At 49.1% G+C, this 21199-nt stretch overlaps 1 protein-coding gene across 1 annotated transcript in view; it reads right to left on the reverse strand.

Moving 5' to 3' along the window:
- Positions 1-21199, reverse strand: part of FLVCR2 (FLVCR choline and putative heme transporter 2) — a 64366-nt gene that overhangs the window by 19397 nt on the left and 23770 nt on the right. Inside the window, exons 2-3 of the mRNA XM_062181762.1 lie at positions 13107-13248; positions 10333-10473 (exon numbers count right to left, since the gene is read on the reverse strand). Of these exons, the coding sequence (XP_062037746.1) occupies positions 10333-10473; positions 13107-13248 (283 nt within the window). The remainder of the gene's footprint in view (positions 1-10332; positions 10474-13106; positions 13249-21199) is intronic.

Below are 21199 nucleotides of genomic sequence, written 5' to 3' on the forward strand. Positions count from 1 at the left end.
CTGCCTTCCCAGGCACATCAGCAGAGAGCTGGATTGGAAGTGAAGCTGCCAGGACTCAAACTGGTGCCCATATGGGATGCCTGTGGCATGGCAAGCAGCGGCTTAATCTGCGGCACCACCACACAGCCCCGCAAGAGGATTTTATGATTCATTCTTTGGCCAGGATCTTCAAGGGGACACAGAGCCCCCTCTTGAGGCTCTTGTAGATGGGACAATAATAAAGATTTTGGGCCTCCAGGGAAGGTGCTTCTTTGGTGGAGCCTCTGAGTTCAGATGCCAGACACGCTGGAGGTGAGGCTGGGGGTGACCGGGGAAAGGTATCCCCCTTTGACGACATTCTCTAGAAAAGGAGGCTTTCTATGATTCAACGGTTACATCATTGATGAAAAGACAGCAGAGGAGGCCAAGCACAAGTTAGCTCAGAGAAGGCAGCACAAGAAAAGTTCTTTTCTTTGTCCCACCCTACCCCACCCCAGTGTTGACCCACATTCCAGCCCTGCCTTTTCCCCCCCAGACACTGGTGGAGCCCTGGAATTTCTGGATCCAGCCCCAAGTCTTCCTGCATTGCCAAACATGGAGAATGGTGGGTAGCTTCCTGTGTAGCAGTGTTTCAGGAACAACAAACACAAACCCAGCCCCAGCATCTCCGCCCTGCTGGACTGCCAGGCTTAGGGAAATGCTAAGACTAACAGGACAGCTGGGTAAATTTGCATTTCAAATAAATGAATAATTCCTTAAGGATAAATATATCTCAACTATTTTCTGGGACATATTTATACTAAAAAAGTATTTTGTTCATTTGAGGGTCACATCTAACTGGACAGCTATCACTTTATCTTTCCACCCCCCCACCCCCTTTCTAAAGCTGTGGCCAGAAGCCTGGGGCATAGCCAGCAACACCTGGACCTTGAGTTTCCAATCATGGTCAGTGCTGACCCCCTGCAAGCTCCTCAGTTGCTACCGGTACACATGAGCTCCGAGCAGCTCAGTTCAGAGGATCCCTTGGAAGCCACTTCAAATAGAAATACACTACCACCAGCTGCAGGAGAGGTACTCCCTATTTGGTGAAACCTAGTTCGGACCCAAAAAGGATGTTAGGAATCGGCAGTGGGTGCCTGCCATGTCTTTCTTCTTAACTGCTTTACAGCTTTCCCTTCCATTGAGAGCGCCTCAATGGGAAGCATACATCATTATTATTTTCTGGCAAAGGTGGGGTGTATTCGAGAGATGAAGGAGGGGCACTCAGTAGCTGGCAGAGCTGACACCAAAGCTCAGACCTCTCATTCCTTGTGAATCAAGTCGGAATTCACAGGTCCAGCACTCAAAGCTCTTCCTGCAAGAAATGCCCACCCAAACCCAGCACATGTGCCCACGAAATGCTATTTTCTGCCTGGTTGCCAGCTCCATGCTCTTAGGTACATATATGAAGGGTCTTCAAAAAAGTTCATGGAAAACATGTATTATGAAAAAAAAAAAAAGGTGGGGCCGGTGCTGTGGCGCAGCGGGTTAATGCCCTGGCCTGAAGTGCTGGCATCCCATATGGGCGCCGGTTCTAGTTCCAGCTGCTCCACTTCTGATCCAGCTCTCTGCTGTGGCTGGGAAGGCAGTAGAGGATGGCCCAAGTCCTTGGGCCCCTGCACCCTCATGGGAGACCTGGAGGAAGCTCCTGGCTCCTGGCTTCAGATTGGCACAGCTCTGGCCATTGTGGCCAATTGGGGAGTGAACCATCAGATGGAAGACCTCTCTCTCTGCCTCTCCTCTGTGTAACTCTGACTTTCAAATAAATAAATAAATCTTTAAAAAGAAAAAAAGGTACATGTTCTTCAAAAATGTTTTGCACCAAAATAAACTTATCTTTTAATTCCATTTTCTCACAAATTTTTTGACATGCTGTCACAATTTAGAACAAAATAGAAACACTACCTGCACAATGCAAAAAGCATGGCCCATTTTACTCTTCAGAGGCCAACCTGCAAGGAGGTCTGGGAGGCTTGGGATAATACTGGGGGATTCCAAAGCCTCTGGTGAATGTGGAGAGAACTTTGTGGTTTGTTTTAAATGGAGCAAAGGAAGTGGAAAAAGAAAGCAGAGATAATCAGTTGGATTACATGTCAAACCCTGCCTGTATAGAACCTGTGAACCTTAGACACACTGAGCTTGAGATACCAACATCCCCACATCCCAGAGATGTATGGTGGGGGCTCCTTCCAAGACCTTCCAACTCCAGACTCTGACCCTAAAGGAATCAACACCCAGGCAACTGGTCAGGAAGACTGGGCCTGGGAAGGACATACTCCCATAGACCAAAAGGAAAACGCACGCAAGTGCAGCCAAGAACACAGCCCCGGCTCCATCTGCACGAGGCTCCCTTCTGCACCAACAGGCAAACGGTGCAGTGTTAGGAAGACAGGCTTTGCATCAGACAGAGAAGTTTAAATCTAAGCTGTCCTGGTTATGGACAAGGAACTAAATCTCTCAAAGCCTCAGTTCTTCACATGAAAGGACTTACATTGTGGATTTGTTTTGAAAATTAAGTGATAATGGTGTTTGACATACAATAATGGCTCAGTAAATTTATTTTTTCAAATCTCTGAGTACACTTAAGAATCATCTTCTTTTTGGCAAAGAGCCCTGTCACCAAGTCCAATTCTCACCATGGCTAAAAGGCTTATAGTTCTGTGGCTGTAATGAAATGTATACAAACACCCAGATCAATTTAACTCACTCTCACTGGGATACTCTGAGACCTTTGAGATAAATGCTAACACTAACACATTCTATCTCTGCAAGACAGAGCCAAGTGTTCCAGAGCTCAGAGAAGTGAAACATTTTTCCACTGTAGCACTATCTCCATTTAGATAACAATGTACTCCCACCCTTTTCTCTTTCCTCTCCTTCTGAGACTTCCATTCTGCATTTATTTGGTGGTATCTCAGAAGTCTCTAAGCCTCTGCTCATTTTTCTTCATTCTTTTTTCTTTCTGTCCCTAAGACTGGATAATCTCACTTGACTTCTCTTCAAGTTTGCTGGTTCTTTCTTCCGTAGCTCAAATCTGCTATAAAGTTTCCTAGTGAATTTTTTCATTTCAGTTACTATGATTTTCAACTCCAGAATTTATATTTCTTTCCTTTTTTTAAAAAAAAAAGATGTATTTATTTTAAAGGCAGAGTTAGAAAGAGGGAGAGAGAGAGAGAGAAATCTTCTACTTGATGGTTCACTTCCCAGATGGTTGCAATGGCCAGCACTGGGACCAGGCCAAAGCCAGGAGCCAGGAGCCAGGAGCCAGGAGCCAGGAGCCAGGAGCCAGGAGCCAGGAACTTCTTCCAGGTCTCTCATGTGGATACAGGGACCCAAGCACCTGAGCCATCTTCCACTGCTTCTCCTAAATGCATTAGCAGGGAGTTGGAATGGAAGTGGAGCAGTCGGGACGTGAACCAGTCCCTTATATCTTTTTTAAAATTTCTCTTTATTGATATACTCTATTTGATAAGGCATCACTCTTAAGTTTTTTCTTTAATTCTTTGTATATGATTTCCATGTTCTTTGGCCATACTTATAATAGTTGATTTACAATCTTTATTATGGTCAGTGTCTGGGGTTCTTAGGGACAGTTGCTTTTTCTTCCTGTGTATGGGTTAGACTTTCCTGTTTATTTGCTTGTTTCAAAAGTTTTTATTAGAAACTGGGCATCTTATGCTTTCAAATTTGTATTTTTTTATTTGTTTAAAAGGCGGAGATAGGAATCTTGCATCCACTGGTTTACTTCCCAAATGCCTGCAACAGCCAGGGCTGGGGTAGGCCAAAGCCAGGAACCCAGCACTCCAACTGGGTCTCCCATGTGGGTGGCAGGGACTCAAGTACTTGAGCCACCACCCGTTTGCTCCTAGAATACATGTGAGCAGGAAGCTGGAATGAGGAGCAGAGCTGGGACTCAAACACAAGCATTCCAATATGGAATATGGTGATCCCAAGTGGTATCTTAACTGCCAAGGCAAACACTTGCCCTTGAACACTGGACACTGAAAATAACACATAATTCTGGAGATGCTATTCCCCCTCCCCAGGACTTGCTGCCCTTTGTTTGCTTGTGTTGTTTGTTTATTGACTTTCCTGGGTTAATTTTGTAAAGTCTGCATTCTTTGTCATGTACAGCCACTAAAGTTGGTGGCTTGCTGGTAAGATCATAGTTGGACAGAGATCCCTTCAATGTCTTAAACCAGTGTGTCTCCCATCTTTGCTGAAGAGCCGCACGCATGTGTGTGTGTGTGTGTGTTGGGTCACCTTCAACACCACAGCAGTTGACAACGCTGCTCTAGCCTTTACTTCCTGCTGGTGCAGAGCCTCAAGCCACTCAGAGGTGAGAGTTCAGAGCTTTCTCCTCACAGTCTTTCCTGAGCTTGAGCTTTTTTTTTTTTTTTTTTTTTTTTGACAGGCAGAATGGACAGTGAGAGAGAGAGAAAGGTCTTCCTTTTGCCGTTGGTTCACCCTCCAATGGCCGCTGCGGCCGGCGCACCGCGCTGATCCGATGGCAGGAGCCAGGTGCTTCTCCCGCTCTCCCATGGGGTGCAGGGCCCAAGGACTTGGGCCATCCTCCACTGCACTCCCTGGCCACAGCAGAGAGCTGGCCTGGAAGAGGGGCAACCGGGACAGGATTGGTGCCCCGACCGGGACTAGAACCCGGTGTGCCGGCACCGCAAGGCGGAGGGTTAGCCTAGTGAGCCGCGCACATGCAGGCGAACTTCCAACTCCCTAAGGACGTAACAGAACTTTTCAAAGCCTTCTATGGATATTTCAATCTCCAGATTGTCTTTCCAAAACTATAACCAGTCTCTTATTTGTCCCACCTAATACTGTTTAGATACCTATGTGGTTTAACAGTGCCACTGACGGTTTACAACAAATGCCATGGAAATAGGGCTTTTCCCACGTTAAACAAAGACACGGCCTGGGAATGGGGCTTTTCCAGGGATCTACCAGATAAGTCAAATGGCGATAATTCTTAGGAATGGGGCTTTTGGGGAAGCTTCAGTGGCTGTGAGGAGCTGGTTTTCACAGCTACCATTGTGCAAGGCTGCTTGTTGTCAAGGCTACTGCAGAGTCCAGGAAAAGGAGACTGAAATAGGGGAAGTTAAACAACAAAGTCAAGGTAGGCACTTGGCTCAGCAGCTAGGACACAGCTTGGGATGCCCACATCCCATACCAGAGCACCCTCAAGTCCCTACTCTACCCCCATCCAAGTTTCCTGCTAATGTGTATCCTGGAAGACAGCAGGTGATGGCTCGAGTACTTGGATTTCTGCCACCCACGTAGGAGACCTGGATGGAGTTCCTGACTCCTGGCTTCAGCATGACCCAGCCCCATTTATTGCAGGCATTTTGGAAGTGAACCAGTGGATGGAAGATTTTTTTTTTCTTTCTCTCTCCCTCTCTCTCTCTCTTTGCCTCTCTCTCTCCCCCTCTCTTTTTCTCTTGCTCTCTGTGTGTCTTTCAAATAAAATCAATGCCTAATCTCAAATACAATCAAAATAAATAAGAATTCTTAAGCCCACTGTTCTTACTGATATTCACGTTTTTTTCTTGAACAAATGTTGGTTGCGAGCCTTTGGCTGAGAATCCTGAAAAACAGTGATTTTGGCCATTTTTGACAGTGTTCTTGTTACTTTTATGGAGGAGCATATTTTCTAAGGTGCTTAATCCACCATTCAAGAAGTGCTTCTCTATCTATTTCCTGTGTTATCGTTTAACTAAGCAGATAGGAAAGAGTGTTCAAAAGTACAGGATTATAACCACTGTGCCAGACTAAAGACCATATAAAGACCCAGTCGTGCAAGAGGAACGAGGAGTTGCTTTAGTCTGCAGCAAGCGCCTCGATGACCTTTGTTTTTATTTCTTGCTTTCATGGGTCAGTCAGTGACCCACCCTGCCACACGGCCTGTGGAATGGGACCACCGCCCAGCTGGCAGCACTATCAGATCTTCAGCCACAGAACACATTTATTAAGCACTCATCTGCCCTGGAATCCTGAGGCAGGCCTCAAGTGCCCTGTTGTCACTGCAGTAAAGTTTATGGAGGTCAGAAGTCAAGGCACTCAAGATGTGTAACTCTAGATAAAAAGAAAAAGCCCTGGAGTCATGGAATCCTGAGTCTGGAAGAGACCCAAAAGTCATCTGCTCTTTCTCTCCACCTGTAGCTTGAGATTGCCCACCCCAGCCCCTCACCAACTAGTCGTTCCTGTCTATGCTTGGCCACCTCCCGGTGACCAGCAACTCACAACCTCTTTAGCTGGACACCACCATGTGTAGGGAACTCTATTATGGGTGAATAAGGAGATCTACTTAGAGAGAAACAAGAAGTTGGAGGAAATGAGAAATGGAGAACTGAGACTTGTACGACTAATCCGGATATGTAGAGCTGCTCCAGGAGAGAGGTCACTTAACTACTGTGTATGACTTAGAAAACTTCAGACTGCTGTTCTCCTGGGACGTCACCTCTTACCCAGGGCCACAGCAGAAAACCACTTTGAGATAAAGGGCATCCATCAGCCTAAAATGAAACCCCAGACCAGCTCTAAGGCAGAGTATACGGATGATGACAGAACAGACATTAAGAACACATCTTTGGAGTCAGACAAATCTAACCTACCTGAGTTCTGGCTCTGCTACTTTTTAAAGTGCTGTATGGGGGCCAGCGCCGCGGCTCACTTGGTTAATCCTCTGCCTGCAACGCCAACATCCCATATGGGCACCGGGTTCTAGTCCCGGTTGCTCCTCTTCCAGTCCAGCTCTCTGCTGTGGCCTGGGAGGGCAGTGGAGGATGGCCCAAGTGCTTGGGCCCCTGCACCTGCATGAGAGACAAGGAAGAAGCACCTGGCTCCTGGCTTCGGATCGGCGCAGCGCCGGCCGTAGCGGTCATTTGCGGAGTGAACCAACAGAAGGAAGACCTTTCTTTCTGTGTCTCTCTCACTGTCTATAACTCTGTCAAATAAATAAAAAAATAAAAAATAAAAATAAAGTGCTGTATGATGCTGGGGTAGTTAGCCCATCTCTCTGAGTTTCATTTCCTTTTCTTTTTTTATTATTTTTATTTTTTTACAATTTATTTATTTATTTGAAAGTCAGAGTTACACAGAAAGAGGAGAGGCAGAGAGAGAAAGAGAGAGAGAGAGATGTCGGTCTTCCATCTGCTGGTTCATTCTCCAATTGGCCGCAACAACTGGAGCTGCGCTGATCTGAAGCCTGAAGCCAGGAGCCAGGAGCTTCCTCACGGTGCAGGGGCCCAAGGACTTGGGCCATCTTCTACTGCTTTCCTAGGCCACATCAAAGAGCTGGATTGGAAATAGAGCAGCCAGGTCTCGAACCAGTGCCCATATACATGCCAGCGCTTCAGGCCAGGGTGTTAACCTGCTGTGCCACAGTGACGGCCCCCTTTTTTATTTTTTGAATATATTTCTTTTTATTCTTTTCTTTTAGGATTATTTGTTTGAAAGGCAGATAGAGAGAGAAAGACACAGAGACATGGAGAGACAGAGATCTTCCACCCACTGGTTTACTCCCCAAATGGCCCCAATGGCTAGAGTTGGGTGAATCCGAAGCCAGGAGCTATGAACTTCTTCTGCATCTATCACATGGATGCAGTAGCCCAACTATTTGGGCCATCTTCCAGTGCTTTCCCAGGCACACTGGTAGGGAGCTGGATTGGAAGTATAGCCCCTGGACTTGAACTGGCGCCCATATGGGATACTGGAGCTGTAGGTGGTGACCTTTCTCACTACACCATCAAAGCACGGGTCCCTGAGCTGCATTTTCTTCATCTGTCAAATGGGGATAATCATAGTATCTATCTTTTTTTAAAAAAATTTATTTGACAGGTAGAGTTATAGATAGTGAGAGAGAGAGAGACAGAGAGAAAGGTCTTCCTTCCGTTGGTTCACTCCCCTAATGGCTGCCACGGCCGGCGCTGCGCCGATCCGAAGCCAGGAGCCAGGTACTTCCTCCTGGTCTCCCATGTGGGTGCAGGGGCCCAAGCACTTGGGCCATCCTCCACTGCCCTCCCCGGCCACAGCAGAGAGCCGGACTGGAAGAGGAGCAACCAGGACTAGAACCTGGTGCCCTTATGGGATGCCAGTGCCACAGGCAGAGGATTAACCAAGTGAGCCACAGCGCCAACCCCATCATAGTATTTATCTTACATGGGTGTGGCTAGAGTTACAATAAAATCATATATTAAAAGTTCTTGGCACACAGTGAAATGTTATTGCTGTCATAAAGCATTGGTTTGTGAGGCCTGTCCTGTGGCACAGCTAGTTAAGCTGCAGTTTGAGACTCTAGCATCCCACATGAGCATCGGTTCAAATCCCGGCTGCTCCACTTCTAATCCAGCTCCCTGCTAATGCACCTGGGAAAGTACTTGGGGCTCTGCACCCATGTGGGAGACCCGGGAGAAGCTCTGGCTCCTGGCTTCAGTCTGGCTTGGTTCTGACTCGTTGCACCCATTTGGGGGATAAACTAGCAGATGGAAGATCTCTCTTTCTGTCTCTGTCACTCTACTTTTCAAATTAATTAATTAATTAAATTTTTTTCTAAAGGCATTGGTTTGTGAGCCTACTCAAAGCATGTAGCCACAGGCAACTAGAGTTTCACCAAGAATAAGTCATGTCAAATCAATCAATTTCATTTCTTTGTCTCATACAGTTGCATACTTGTTGAATTAATTTTAATCAAACTTTAACCAGCAGGTGAAGTGGTCCAATGTGATCTGGATAGCAGCACAGCTGGGTGGATCTGTAACTGCCTGTACTAAGAGGGAGTACCAATGGATAAACTGGTGTTCACCTGGAGGAGACCTTTTAATGGAATGTCAGGAGGCTCTGTCTTGCCCTTTCCTGATTCACTAGTCTTATTAAAGGTTGGAAAGAAGATACAGAAAATACCGTGCAGGCCAGGCAAGTCAATACAGCAGCATAAGATCCAAATTTATCCTGCCCAAAACCAAGAAAATTAAATAAAAGATTGATACGGTCTTGCACTCAGGTTTAAAAAAAGTGGTCACAAAGTGAGGGAGGACTGGGTGAGGAGTGAATCATGTAGCAAGACCCATGCATTCATTCATTCATTCATTCAGTAACTACTGGCTTAGCCACTCTGGATCGGCCACTGCTGACATCCTCTAAAGATGAAGTCAGGAATGTGTGTTTGGCCTAGTGGTTAAGACTCTGGTGAAGATACCTACATAGTAGGTTAAGCCTCCACCTGAAGTGAGCACCGCCGGTTCAAGTCCCAGCTGCTTCCCTTCCAATCCAGCTCCCTGCTGATGGCCTGATTAAGCCCTGGAGGACGGCCCAAGTGCTTGGGCCCCTGCACCCAAGTGGGATATCTGGAAGAAGTTGCTGGCTCCTGGCTTTGGATTGGCCCAGCTCCAGCTGTTGTGGCCATTTGGGGTGTGGACCAGTGGATGGAAGACTTGTTGTCTGTCTTTCCCTCTCCCTGTCTGTGGCTCTGCCTCTCAAATAAATAAATAAATCTTTAAAAAAAATAATTTCCACATCTCACATCATAGTGAATAGATTCAACACCCAACTCTTGTTTCCAACTAACGTAGACCATGGAGGAAGGCAGTGCTGATGGCTCAGCTGACTGGAGTCCTTCTACTCCCATGGAAACCTGGATTGAGGTTCACCCCAACCCAGCCTGGCTAGTGCAGGCCTGTGGGCAATGAAGCAGCTGATAGGAGCACCCTCCCTGACTCTCTGCCTCTCAAATAAATAAATAAAAATTTTTAAACATATGAAATGACATAAATCTCTACTCTCACAGAGTTCAGTCTAATGGAGAGATACACCTAGAAATGGCATTTTTTTTTTTAATGGTAAATTTTAAGACGTACAAGGAACAGCATGATCAGAGAGGGGAGGTCACCTGACACTGTTTTCCAGAGATGACAGCAAGACGAGACTTGGAGAACAGACTTGCATTTGTCAGATAACCTGGCATAGGAAGGCATGATCTCCCAGGTAGATTCTACAACATGTGAAAAGCACTCAGGCACAGCTGGGTCTCTGGTGAAGACACCCACATCCCTCGGGGATGGCGCTGCGGTGTGATAGGTTAAGTCTCCACCTGCAGTGAGCACTGCCGGTTCAAGTCCCAACTGCTTCCCTTCCAATCCAGCTCCCTGCTGATGGCCCGAGAAAGCCCTGGAGGATGGCCCAAGTGCTTTGGTTGATCCTAAACCTACATGCACATTTGGGATTTGGAAACAGGAGGACATGGAGCTATCAGGCCTCTCATTTCACACTCCCAGTTCAAGTACACTCCTGGGCACGCCTGCCCCTTACCATATGTGATGACAAGCAGCACGAAGTTGAGGTTTTTGAAGAGCCGGATGATGGAGCTCAAGTATGAAGCATCAGGGGACGCCAAGGCATAGCTCAGGGACTGGGCCCTGCTCGGGGGATGTTTAGGCTTCTCCTTGAATACTGTAAAGAAAGAAACAGAGCTGAATGAGAAATCCTGTAGGCCCACCCAGCAGGGCTGGCTCCACACGGACAGGAGCTGGCTCCATCATCTAAGAAGGGGCTGAGACAGCCAAAGGTGTTAATTCCCCAATTAAATCCTTGCAGCCTCCTCTCTTGAAGCTGCCTCCCATTGTCTGAGGCTGGGATTAGTTTTCAATGATAGCCTCTGGAAGACTGAACTCGTCGGGCCTCCCAGGCAGTGTTCAAAGCCCAAAGAGTTCCATAATAACCAGCAGATAACCTATCACAGAGCACTGAAAAAACACAGCCACCGTGCCTGGCTGGGAAGGAAGCGAAAGCTGAAGCTTTGGGACTAGTGAGCCCAGTTACTGGCTTAGAACACAGCTCCTACTGAGGGTGTCGGAACTGTGCTGCGTGCTTAGCGCAGAGCTTGGCCGCTGACCAATACTCCCTGAGTAAGTAAAAACGATCTTCAATAGAAGAAACACCTAGAGCCCCCTCCTGGCTTCACAGTCTGAATTCAACATCTTTCCTATGAAGGAGACCAGGACATCAACAAGCTCCTCTGGGAGTGGACACTTGAATAGAAGGGCTGGAGAGGGACGACAGAAAACCACTCCATGTCTAACTGCAGTGATGACCACTCCACTTTCAGGGCAGGGGACACTGATCAGTTTAACTAATTGTTTGCTAAACTGGTCCCCGGATAAAAGTCCAAGCCAGCAACACACAGCCTCCCCTAAACCCCATGAGGACACTCTGAAAGTCCATTAGACTGTGTCCAGTTAGAGGAAGCTCTGCATACGAGGTTGGCTCTCTTGGCAGATCAAAGGGCACCCCCTACACCGGGAAAACACCCTAGGACTGATTTCAGAGCCCTGCTTCCTCGATCCCTGGAAATAGTCCTGGGTAACTTCCACCCATTGCAACCCCCTCCACTGTCTTGCCTGTTGACTTCCCCTTCCGTGGGGGAAGAAAGCAAGGCAAGAAGGTTACCTATCTCTGCATCAGCAGGTGTGGTGGCTCAAGGATTTGACAACTGAAACCAAAATTCAGATAAGATTCTTCAGCTCTTTACTCAATGAGCTCCTTGCTATGCTTGGTAATAATAGGTCAAAACACAAGAAACATCTTACCCTCCAGGTTCTCAATTACAAAGACCCAGGCCCCCATCTGCTACAAACACGAGAATCTGGAGCTGGACACTTGACAGCTTAAATGTCTGGCTGGGTAAGGAGGAGGCTACTGGTTGCATCATCACCACCGCTCGCCCCCACAGTTCCCCTGCTTCTTGCCTTTGCAGGAACATCAGAGCTCTGTGAAGGACATGCTGCCCACAGCTCTGCCTCAGCCTGCACACCAGGGATGGGAGGATATGGGGAGCGGCAGCTGACTCTGGGGGTGAGGCCAGGGGCCAGGGATGGAACCTTGAACACGGGAGCTGGAACTTCAGTTATTAGGAGGAAAGCTGGTTAATCTTTAGACGGTGACTAACTGGAAAGAAAAACATCAACCTTGTTGTTTCGGATTTATCAGAGCCCATAGAACATTACTCAGATGAAAAAAGAAGTAAAATGCTATCAATCAAACACCTGAATGTACCTGCATATAAAATAGTAATGGCAGTATCTGAGGTTGGAGGACTAACTTGTTCCAGGAGAAGTTCATGGTCATCCCTTTCTTGATGCTATGTTTATTATTTTAAAATCCTTTTTATTTAGTCACTTGTATGTATTCAAGAGGCAGAGAGAGAGCTTCCACCTGCTGGCTTATTCCCTTCATGCTGCAATGGGCAGGAGCAGAGAACTCAGTCTGGCTCTCCCACATGAGCCACCTCCTGCTGTCTCCCAGGTGTATGGTAGCAGGAAGTCCGAATCAAGAACAGAGCCTGGACTGAACCCAGGCACTCTGACGAGATGCTGTTGTCCCAAAAGGCAGCTTAACTGCTGGGCCAAATTCCTGCCCTGCTAGTTTCATTTTTAACATTTTCCCATAATGATCATATACCATTCTCATAATTTTTAAAAATGCATTAAAAATGTGATCTCCAAGTACACTCAGGTTAACCTATGAGATTATTGGTGATGCTGGGTCATGTTCTGTTTTCTTTTGTTTTTCAGAAATTCAGAGTACGAAGTTAGACAAGCTTAGACTTGAATTCAGTCCCTGTCACGAGCTACCTAATCCTGAATGACTCCCTTCAGTTCCCTCACATCTTCCTCTTTGTTAAATGGGACTGATGACAGTAGCCCACACAGAGGGTTGCTGGGGAGTGTATCCTATCAGGCATGCTTCACACCAAGGGCCTAAGTCCCCTAAGTGATACCCTAAGTGCCCACTGATGTCATCAATGAGACCAGGAGTATATCCATTACTTCTGTGAGACAGGACCGCAGAACAGCTCAACTGCAATCAAGCCTACTCGGATCTACTAGACAAGTGCACGGGACCAGTGTGCTGGGGAGAGCTACTCAGGTGAAAACTTCTGAAGACAGAGAGAATCCCAGCTTTCAGTTTCTGTAAACATCCATGGTATTTTATGGCCCTGTTCCCAAGGGCCCCACCCAAGATCGCAGAACACTCCATACCTCTCCACCTCTCTGCCCTTGGCCCTTTCAGTCCAATAACCTTACCGATGATGACAAGGATGAACAGGAGAGTGGCCACACCTCCTATTATGTAGAACATGATGCTGATGTGGTAGGCAAGCTTGTCCTGGTCTTTGATGTTGGGTACCAAAACAGGAGGGACCAAGAACCCAATTGCAATTCCAAGCTATAGAAGACAGAGACAATCAGTCACAGTTAGCAATGCCCAAAAGGTGACAGTACAGGTTTAAAGAGGTTCCTAAAAAACAAACAAACAAACAAACAAACATAATTCTCAACTTCCAATCCATCTTCAAACCCAAATAGGGATTGCTGCCCCACTCCAAGACAGCAGAGAAATCTTTCTTTTGATTGACCACTTGACTCCCCCACTACCAACACCTATTTAAAAAATTGTAGTTGGGGGTCTCAGTGCAGACTGGCCCTTCTCTACTGCAAACCAGTGAGCCATGGTTCCTTTATCCCCATCTCTGGAGAATAAAACAATGTTATTTTTTTCCTTGTGCCACTTAAATTTCTAGTTGCACTGCTTCTGCTTACTTGGAGCTGAGAGATCAGCTGGGGACACGTTCTACACATTCCAATCCCAAGAACTTGTACGCAGTAAGAGTCAGAAGTCTAAAATTGTTACCACATTTACAAACACGAAAGCTTCAGTTCATTGAGTGAATAACTGAGCAACTTCCCAAGCATCTACAGCATGAAGTCACACACAACTGCATGAATTTCTACACCCAGGACATGGACACATGCAAAATGGCTACACACACACACACACACACGCCTCAACAAATTAAAACATCTCCTATCTGGATTGGAGTCCAAACTCCAGGGACCTGACAGGTAACATGACTTGAGGTGTTTCTGAGGTCAGAAATGCTTTGCTCCAGTAGTACCTGGCTGTGATACAACTCCCAAAAGTGTGCCACACATAACACCAAGGCAGAACCCGCAAAATAGCTTGTGACCTCGGGGGAGCTCAAACTCCTTTGTTGTGAGGTCTTTTTTCTTTTGTTGGATTTGGAAGGAACTGCAGGTAGAGAAGCAATCTGTGCTCACTACACACAACTGCACGATCATCAGCTGCCAATCTGCTGATGGCCTTGACTGGTTTTCCAATCTGTCCATTACGGACACGCAGCACGGCTCCTGGTGGGTCTCAGCACTGACGATTCACAAAAGGCATCAGCAACAGGCTGAGTGTAGGGCTCCTTCCGCCGGAGTATAAGTGACACATCAAATATATCTTTAAAAACTTCTACTTTGTGGAAAGGACTCAGCTAGACCTCTTAGCAGATAATGAAATGTATTAAGCAAGGCCCTTGCTTGGAAGGAGTTGTATGATAGGTGTGGGGGTGGGAGGGATATAAAATAAAAATACAGAAGATACCACAGATGGCCATGTTTGTGGGTTGAAATGATGGAATGTAACAGTTTGAAAGTTCTTTTGTAATTTTCTAATAGGACCCCAAAGTGGAAGGACCTGACTGGAGGTTCGGTGAGGCTGAGCTCTGGGTTGTCCAGGGCTCTACCACAGTTGAGATGCGAAGACAGATCTCCTGGCCCCTCAGGACAGGGCTGCTCCCTCTGGCCTGCACCAAGGCCCTCCAGGACCAAGAGCCTTGAGAAAGGCCCCGGAGAGCAGACACCTCTGGAGGAGAAGCTCTGTCATGACCTTGGAGTTACACCTGTTGCTCAGGCACAGCGATCTGTCAAGGTTGAGTCAGGCTTCTTAACTGCTGATCTCCAAGAGTTGACTGGCACTCAAAACCAGTCATAGAGTAGTGTGGTGGCTGGCCTTATGGTGTCAGCTTGGGTGGATGAAGAAATACCTAGAAAGTTGGACAAGTGTCATTTTGTGTGCATCCATGAGGGTGTTTCCAAATGAGATTAGCATGTGAGTCTGAGTACATGAGGTGGGAAGACCTGGCCCTGATGCGAGCAGCTGGAGTCTGGAGAGACAAAATCTGGGGGGTGAACTGAGAGCTGGAACACACTCAACTCTTACTTTCAATGTCAGCTGCCGGCCTTTGGACCTCAGGACTTAAGCCAGCACCCACCTTGCTGGCACTTGGGGTTTTGGCCTCAAACTCGGTCACCTGGGCTTCCCGCATTCCGAGGCCCTTGGACTTGGCCTGGGCCATGCCACTGGCACCCCAGAGTCTCCAGTCTGATGGCGAGACATCTTAATATTGCTTAATACACCTCGTTTCCTGCTGAGAAGTCATGAGACTTCTCAGATGCCATAAAGATGTGAGCCAATTCCTCTAACAGATCTTCCTCCCTATGTCTATATGGATTCTGTCTCCCTAGAGGACCTGATTAGGACGAGGGCAGATGCAACCTTCTTCATGTCTGGGACCCCGGGTCAAGCCCACATCGTCTGGCCTTGTAGGCCCTTTGTTGTTGGAGATCCGGAAGGTAAGGGGAATCTTTGGCGGGTCCCACTTGTGAGCATAAGGAAAGACACAAACATCACTCAAGTCTCTGCCACTCCCTCATTTCCAAAATGGTGACAAGAACCCTGAGACCTGGAAGCAGGATACCATAATCCCTGGTCATCTTCTGCCTCCCTATGTAACTCTTCCCAGCAGAAGTCACACTACAGACCTGACCCCTCAGGCTGGACTCTGTTCACTCCATCTACACACCAAGCCAGAGGGAGGCTCTTCTACTCCCACACCAGCATCCAGGCTGGCTGGCTGGCAGGCAATACTGTCTCCTGGTGACCTTTCTCAAGAGGAAGGTGGCTTGGGATTGGAATTGGCAGAAATCTGGCTTTTATGCCCTGAGCAGAAAAACAAAATATAGGGATTTGACTATAAGCTGCTGAGGCTTTGTGCTTTTCCAGACACAGATTTTCCTGCTTTTTGAGAGCAGTCTTCAGTGGGAGTCCTCAGCTCTATCTCCAGTACCCAGTTTCTAAGTTTGCCCCATAGTCAGTACTCAGTCTGTGGGTGGGTGGCTGGCTGACTGGCTGGACAGATGGAGGGTGCATGGACTGATGGATGGATGGGTGAGTGGATGGATGGGCAGATGGTTGATTTGTGGGCCGATGGATGGATGGATGGAGGGTATGTGGGCTGATGGATGATGGACGGGTAGATGGGTAGATGTATGGGCACATGTTCAGATGAAAGTGTTAGAAAAATCTTGCCTACACAAAGGTCTGCCCACTAAAATAGGTACAGGTTCTTTCTATAAACCACACTGTGTCCACAGTGGTAGGAGGAAAAAATTCAAGTATGGGAAAGTAAGGATGGCCTACCATTTCTTGAACATCTACTATGTGCTGGGCATCTAATATATTTTATCTGCTAGTTTTATCCCGATAATGTCACAACTGAGAACAAGTGTCCGAGGTCACACAGGCAGCTAACAAAGAGTTGGGACCCCAAGACAACTGTGTCTGAGCCCAGAACCCAGCTCAGCCTCCTGTCTCCCAGGAAGCATCAGTGTGACACTAGCCAGCCCAGAAGCCTATGCGTTTACCCATCTGAGTTCTGACACATATCTGATAGGCTACCTGTAGGATAAAAGTCAGAGACCTGGAGCCCAAGTCAATGCAAAATTCGCTCCAGAAGGTGGGAGAATGCCGCTCCTGGACGGAGTGATGCTGGCACCTCTTCTGCACTCACAGCAAAGCCAGAAACCAGGTCAGAAGTGTAAGTGACTGAAAATTACCACTGCCCGGTTTTGAGCTGACTTATGTCCCTGTATTCGCTCTAGTTTTATCGTTCTCAACAAAGTACAAAGTCATGGGCAAAATACAAACTTCAGAGGTGGGTGTTGTGGTGCAATGGATTAAATGGCTGGTTAGGATACCTGCATCCCATATAAGAATGCCAGTTCATGTCTCAGCTACTCTGCTTCTGATCTGGCTCCCTGCTAATGCGCCTGGGAAAGCAGCAGCAGATGTCCCAAGTTCTTGGGCCCTTGCATCCATGTGGGAAACCCAGATGAAGCTCCTGTCTCCTGGCTATGGCCTGGCTCAGCCCCCCTCATTGCAGCCATTTGGGAGTGAAACAGCAGATGGAAGATCTCTGCCTCTCCTTCTCTCCCTCTCTCTCTCTAACTCTGCCTTTCAAATAAATAAAATCTTAAAAAAAAAAAAAAAAGATGGCACAAGTACTTGAGTCCCTATCACCCATGTGGGAGACCTGGATGGAGTTCCTGTCTCCTGGCCCAGCCCCAGCTATTATAGATATATGGCAAGTGAGCCAGTAGATGACAGCATTCTCTCAATCTCCTCTCTCTCTCTCTCTCTCTCTCTCTCTCTCTCTCTCTCTCTCTCCCCCACCCCACCCCCGGCACTCTGCCTTTAAAATAAATAAATAAGAATCTTTAAAATGCAAAATCTACAGTCACACCAAGTCACAGTCCTAGTCTTCAGAAGCTTATTCCAAAAACTGGTTTTACAGTGGAGTGAGGCTCTCCTCACTTCCACCCATCCCACAGCAGCAACTCCCAACCTCGCCTCCTGATAAAGGTCACCGGCCCCACCCCTGCCATCCTCCCTCAGGCGGGGCGGGGTGGTCCGGCATTTTCACAAGCAGGCAGTCCTTATCAGCCAGCATGGGCGCCTTCCAGCGGCTCCCCCCAGGGGCTCCCCCGTGACTCCTTCCCCAGCCATTCCCCACCGCAGCTGGTGAGCGTGGGAAACATGACCAAAACTGGGGTCTCCTCAAAACCCCACCGGGACTTCCCCTGCTTTTACATTCGGGGCAAAGGTCCTAAGCACAGCCCACCAAGTTCTGTACATGGGGTCTGTCCACTGGTCAGCTACGGGTCATCTACTTGCTCTCTGAGACCCTGACACACTGGACTCCTTTGTATCTTTGAAATGTTCGGAGCTCCCTTACAGCTGAGACCACAGGGACTTTGCACAGGCTCCTCTGCCTGGCCTGGAATGCCAAGGCACCACCCCCGCAATGCAGATAACCCTTAGGTCTGAGGCCAAGTTGCACGTTCCCCAGGGACCCATTTCTGATGCCTCACCCCAAGTGAGCTCCCTGCAGAGGTGACCTTCTCTCTGAATGATTATCTATCAATATCCCTCTCCCCAGGCAGACCACGAGGGCTCACATTCGTCTCTGAAGTCCAGTACCTAATAATGGTCATCACAGTAAAACACACAGTGCTTTACGTGTGATGTTGCAGTCCCCACGCAATCCCAGACAGAGGCTGTAACACATCTCAACTTGATAGATGCGGGAACTGAGGTCCAGAAAGGTTGACACTTGTCCGAGGTCACACAGCTGGAGCTGGCGTTTCAGCACACAGCACCTCGGAGTCCGGGGCAAGCGTAATAATAACTACAGCTTACTTCACCCCCAAAAGACAGTGCTGGCAATGATGTGGTGAGCAAAGGGATGGAGAAGCAGCCTTGGATACCCCATTTTCATTATCTATTTCATTTTTTGCCTTTTCTGCAACCCCCAGGGTGATACCTAGTGCTGCTGCAGTGGCAGTGGCAACATTTCCAGAGCAAACGTCACAGCCACCAACACATCTGCACAGCCTCAGAGCTCCGGGTGACGGGAAGAAGCCACGCCTCACCCGACGTCACCTGGCGTTCTGGTCCACCCAATTGGGAGAGAACAGAACTGGAAAATCACAAGGCTGCACCGGGAGGATGTCCACCCATTACACAACACAACACGTCAGACCAGCTCTGATATCCATGAAGCCTCTGCCCCCAGCCACCATCAACAAGGTCACAGCTAAATTAGAACTGCGGCATACAGATGTCATTCCGAGTTTTGGGGTCAAGAGATAGTCAGGCCTTCAGGGGGAGGATCCTAGGGCTTCCACAAAAGGCAGGGAGCTCTCTGTCAACACAGGCACTTGGCAGAGTCACCTGAGCCCTGGTAAGGCTCCCAAGGTGCCTCCTCCAGGCTGTTGACAAGGTGGACCCTGCCCTTCTGGTTAGGAGATAACGATCCCAACCAACAGGTTCTCACCGACCCAACCTCATTCTTCCCTAGGCACAGGTAGCCCACCGAGTCAAGGCAGTCAGTCTCTGGGTTGGGCCCTTGTGGGATTCAGAGCTCCCCGGTGTCCCCTTGCATCTTTCCCTGCGGCATAGCCCCTTGGCCCGAAGGCTTCCACCAGGCTGGGGCTCCTCATGACCTCCCGTGGGCACACTGCGCTCCTCAAGGAGCTCACAGGGTGCTCTGCCCCTTTTAGCAGAAACCCCACCTTTCCTGCTTCCTGTGCCAACACTGGCATCTTCACACTGGCACAGGGATGAAGGGCTCACACTCTGGGGTCAGGAAGATGAGTTCAAAGCCCAGCTCCGCCAGTTACTCGGTGTCTGATCTTGGCAAGGTAATCGGCCTCTTGAGCCTGCCTGTTTGCTAACCCACCAAAGGAAAACGGACCGGTTAGGGTTCATTCTCTACATGCAAGCCCGGCTCTCCAAGCCTGCACACGCTCAGTGGCAGTGGCCACAAGGGAGGCTTCTGGGACAGGCAAGACACTTGGTTTGTGTATGGTGCTCATGCAAACCACGCCACCTCTCCAGTTCTGTCAGCTCTCTCTCTCTCCCTCCCTCCCTAAGATTTTACTCGAAAGGCAGAGTAACCGGGAGACAGACATTCCCTCCACTGGTTCACTCCCCAAAACGCACAGCCACATCAGGCAGCGCCAGCTCCAAGCCAGGAGCTCCAACTGGTTCTCCCACGTGGGTAGCAGGGGCCCAAGCACCCCCGTCATCTTCCGCGGCTTTCCCAGGCACATGAGCAGGCAGCTGGATCGGAAGTGGAGCAGCCAGGACTCCAACCAGTCAGTGCCCACACGGGATGCCAGTGTCACAGGCGGTGGGTCACCACGGCGCCACACGCCGGCTCCCTGTTCTCTCTCAACGCTCCCGCTCATCTTGAATTCTGCCTCCTACAACCGCTCCGTCCCAGCCCTCCCCAGTCGTCCCTCCAAGTCCCCCAGGGTGCGTCCTCTCCCCCTGCAGCCCTGCCGCACCTCTCCTCCTCAGGCCTGCACCTGCCCGAGGGCACCGACAGCCCCTCACGCAGGAAGTCCCGCCCTGCGGCGGGCAGGAAGTCCCGCCCCGCGGCCTGCCGCTCAGGGCTTCCTCTCGCCGTGGGCTCCCCTGCTTTACAAGTCTTCCCGCTCCTCGGTCCCTCTGTAGCCCTGTGTCCTGGTCGCGGCCCCAGCCTTTCCCCCTCAGCCGCGGCTCCGCCTGGTTTGTTGTCTGAGCCCGCCTAGGCGCCGTCCCCTCGGGCTCCTGGCCAGCCGTGACCTCCTTGCCCTAACCTCTTCTGATGCTTTGGTTTCCCACCAATTTTCGGACACATTTTCCTGGTGCCAGGCAAACGGAAGAGGCGCTTGCTCAAGAAATGGGTGTTGGTGACGGAGGCGGCTGCAGGTCAGCCAAGGAGACTTCCACGCGGGTGCCAGGGGGAGCCCAGAGTCACAAAGATGCGGATGGACACTGAGGTCTAGGCAAAGGTCCCCGGGACAAGTCTGCTGCGTAACCTAGCATGGTTGAGAGTCCCATTGAGTTTTGAAATTTTTATTTATTTTAAAGGGAAAGAGAGAGAGAGTGAGAGTCTTCCATCCACTGGTTTCTCCCCAAATGCCTGCAACAGGAGAAGCCAGGAGCCAGGTTCTCAACCCAGGTTGCCCAGGTAGGTGGCAGGGACCCAAGGACTTGAGCTCTCTCCCAGGGTGCCCGTTAGCAGGAAGCTGGAATTTGAAACGGAGCCAGACACTCAGATAAGGGCTACAGGCATCCCAAGCAGCCTCTTACCCACTGTGCCAGACACCTGTCCCTGATGTCACCGTTGAACCTCGGTGGCCACGTCAGACTGCTAAGGTCCAGGAGCACAGACGGGCAGCCTGAGCCTGAGCCCGCACCAGCTCCCCCACAGCATGTTGTCCACGGTGAGAAGCCAGGTGAAGGTGTGCATCTGCACCTCCACACACACTAGCGGTGCCTGAGCACACATCAGGACGGTGGAGGGAGCTGCAGACGGCATTAGTGTAAGCAAGTGTTACTACACATTTACAGGCACTAAAATGGCTAATATACACTATGTCCAGTTTCCATTCCACACAAGGACATGCCACATGGCCATGGGGCTGCACAGCCTGGCACT

Source organism: Lepus europaeus, chromosome 22 (assembly GCF_033115175.1).
Source record: "Lepus europaeus isolate LE1 chromosome 22, mLepTim1.pri, whole genome shotgun sequence".
Classification (NCBI taxonomy): domain Eukaryota; kingdom Metazoa; phylum Chordata; class Mammalia; order Lagomorpha; family Leporidae; genus Lepus; species Lepus europaeus.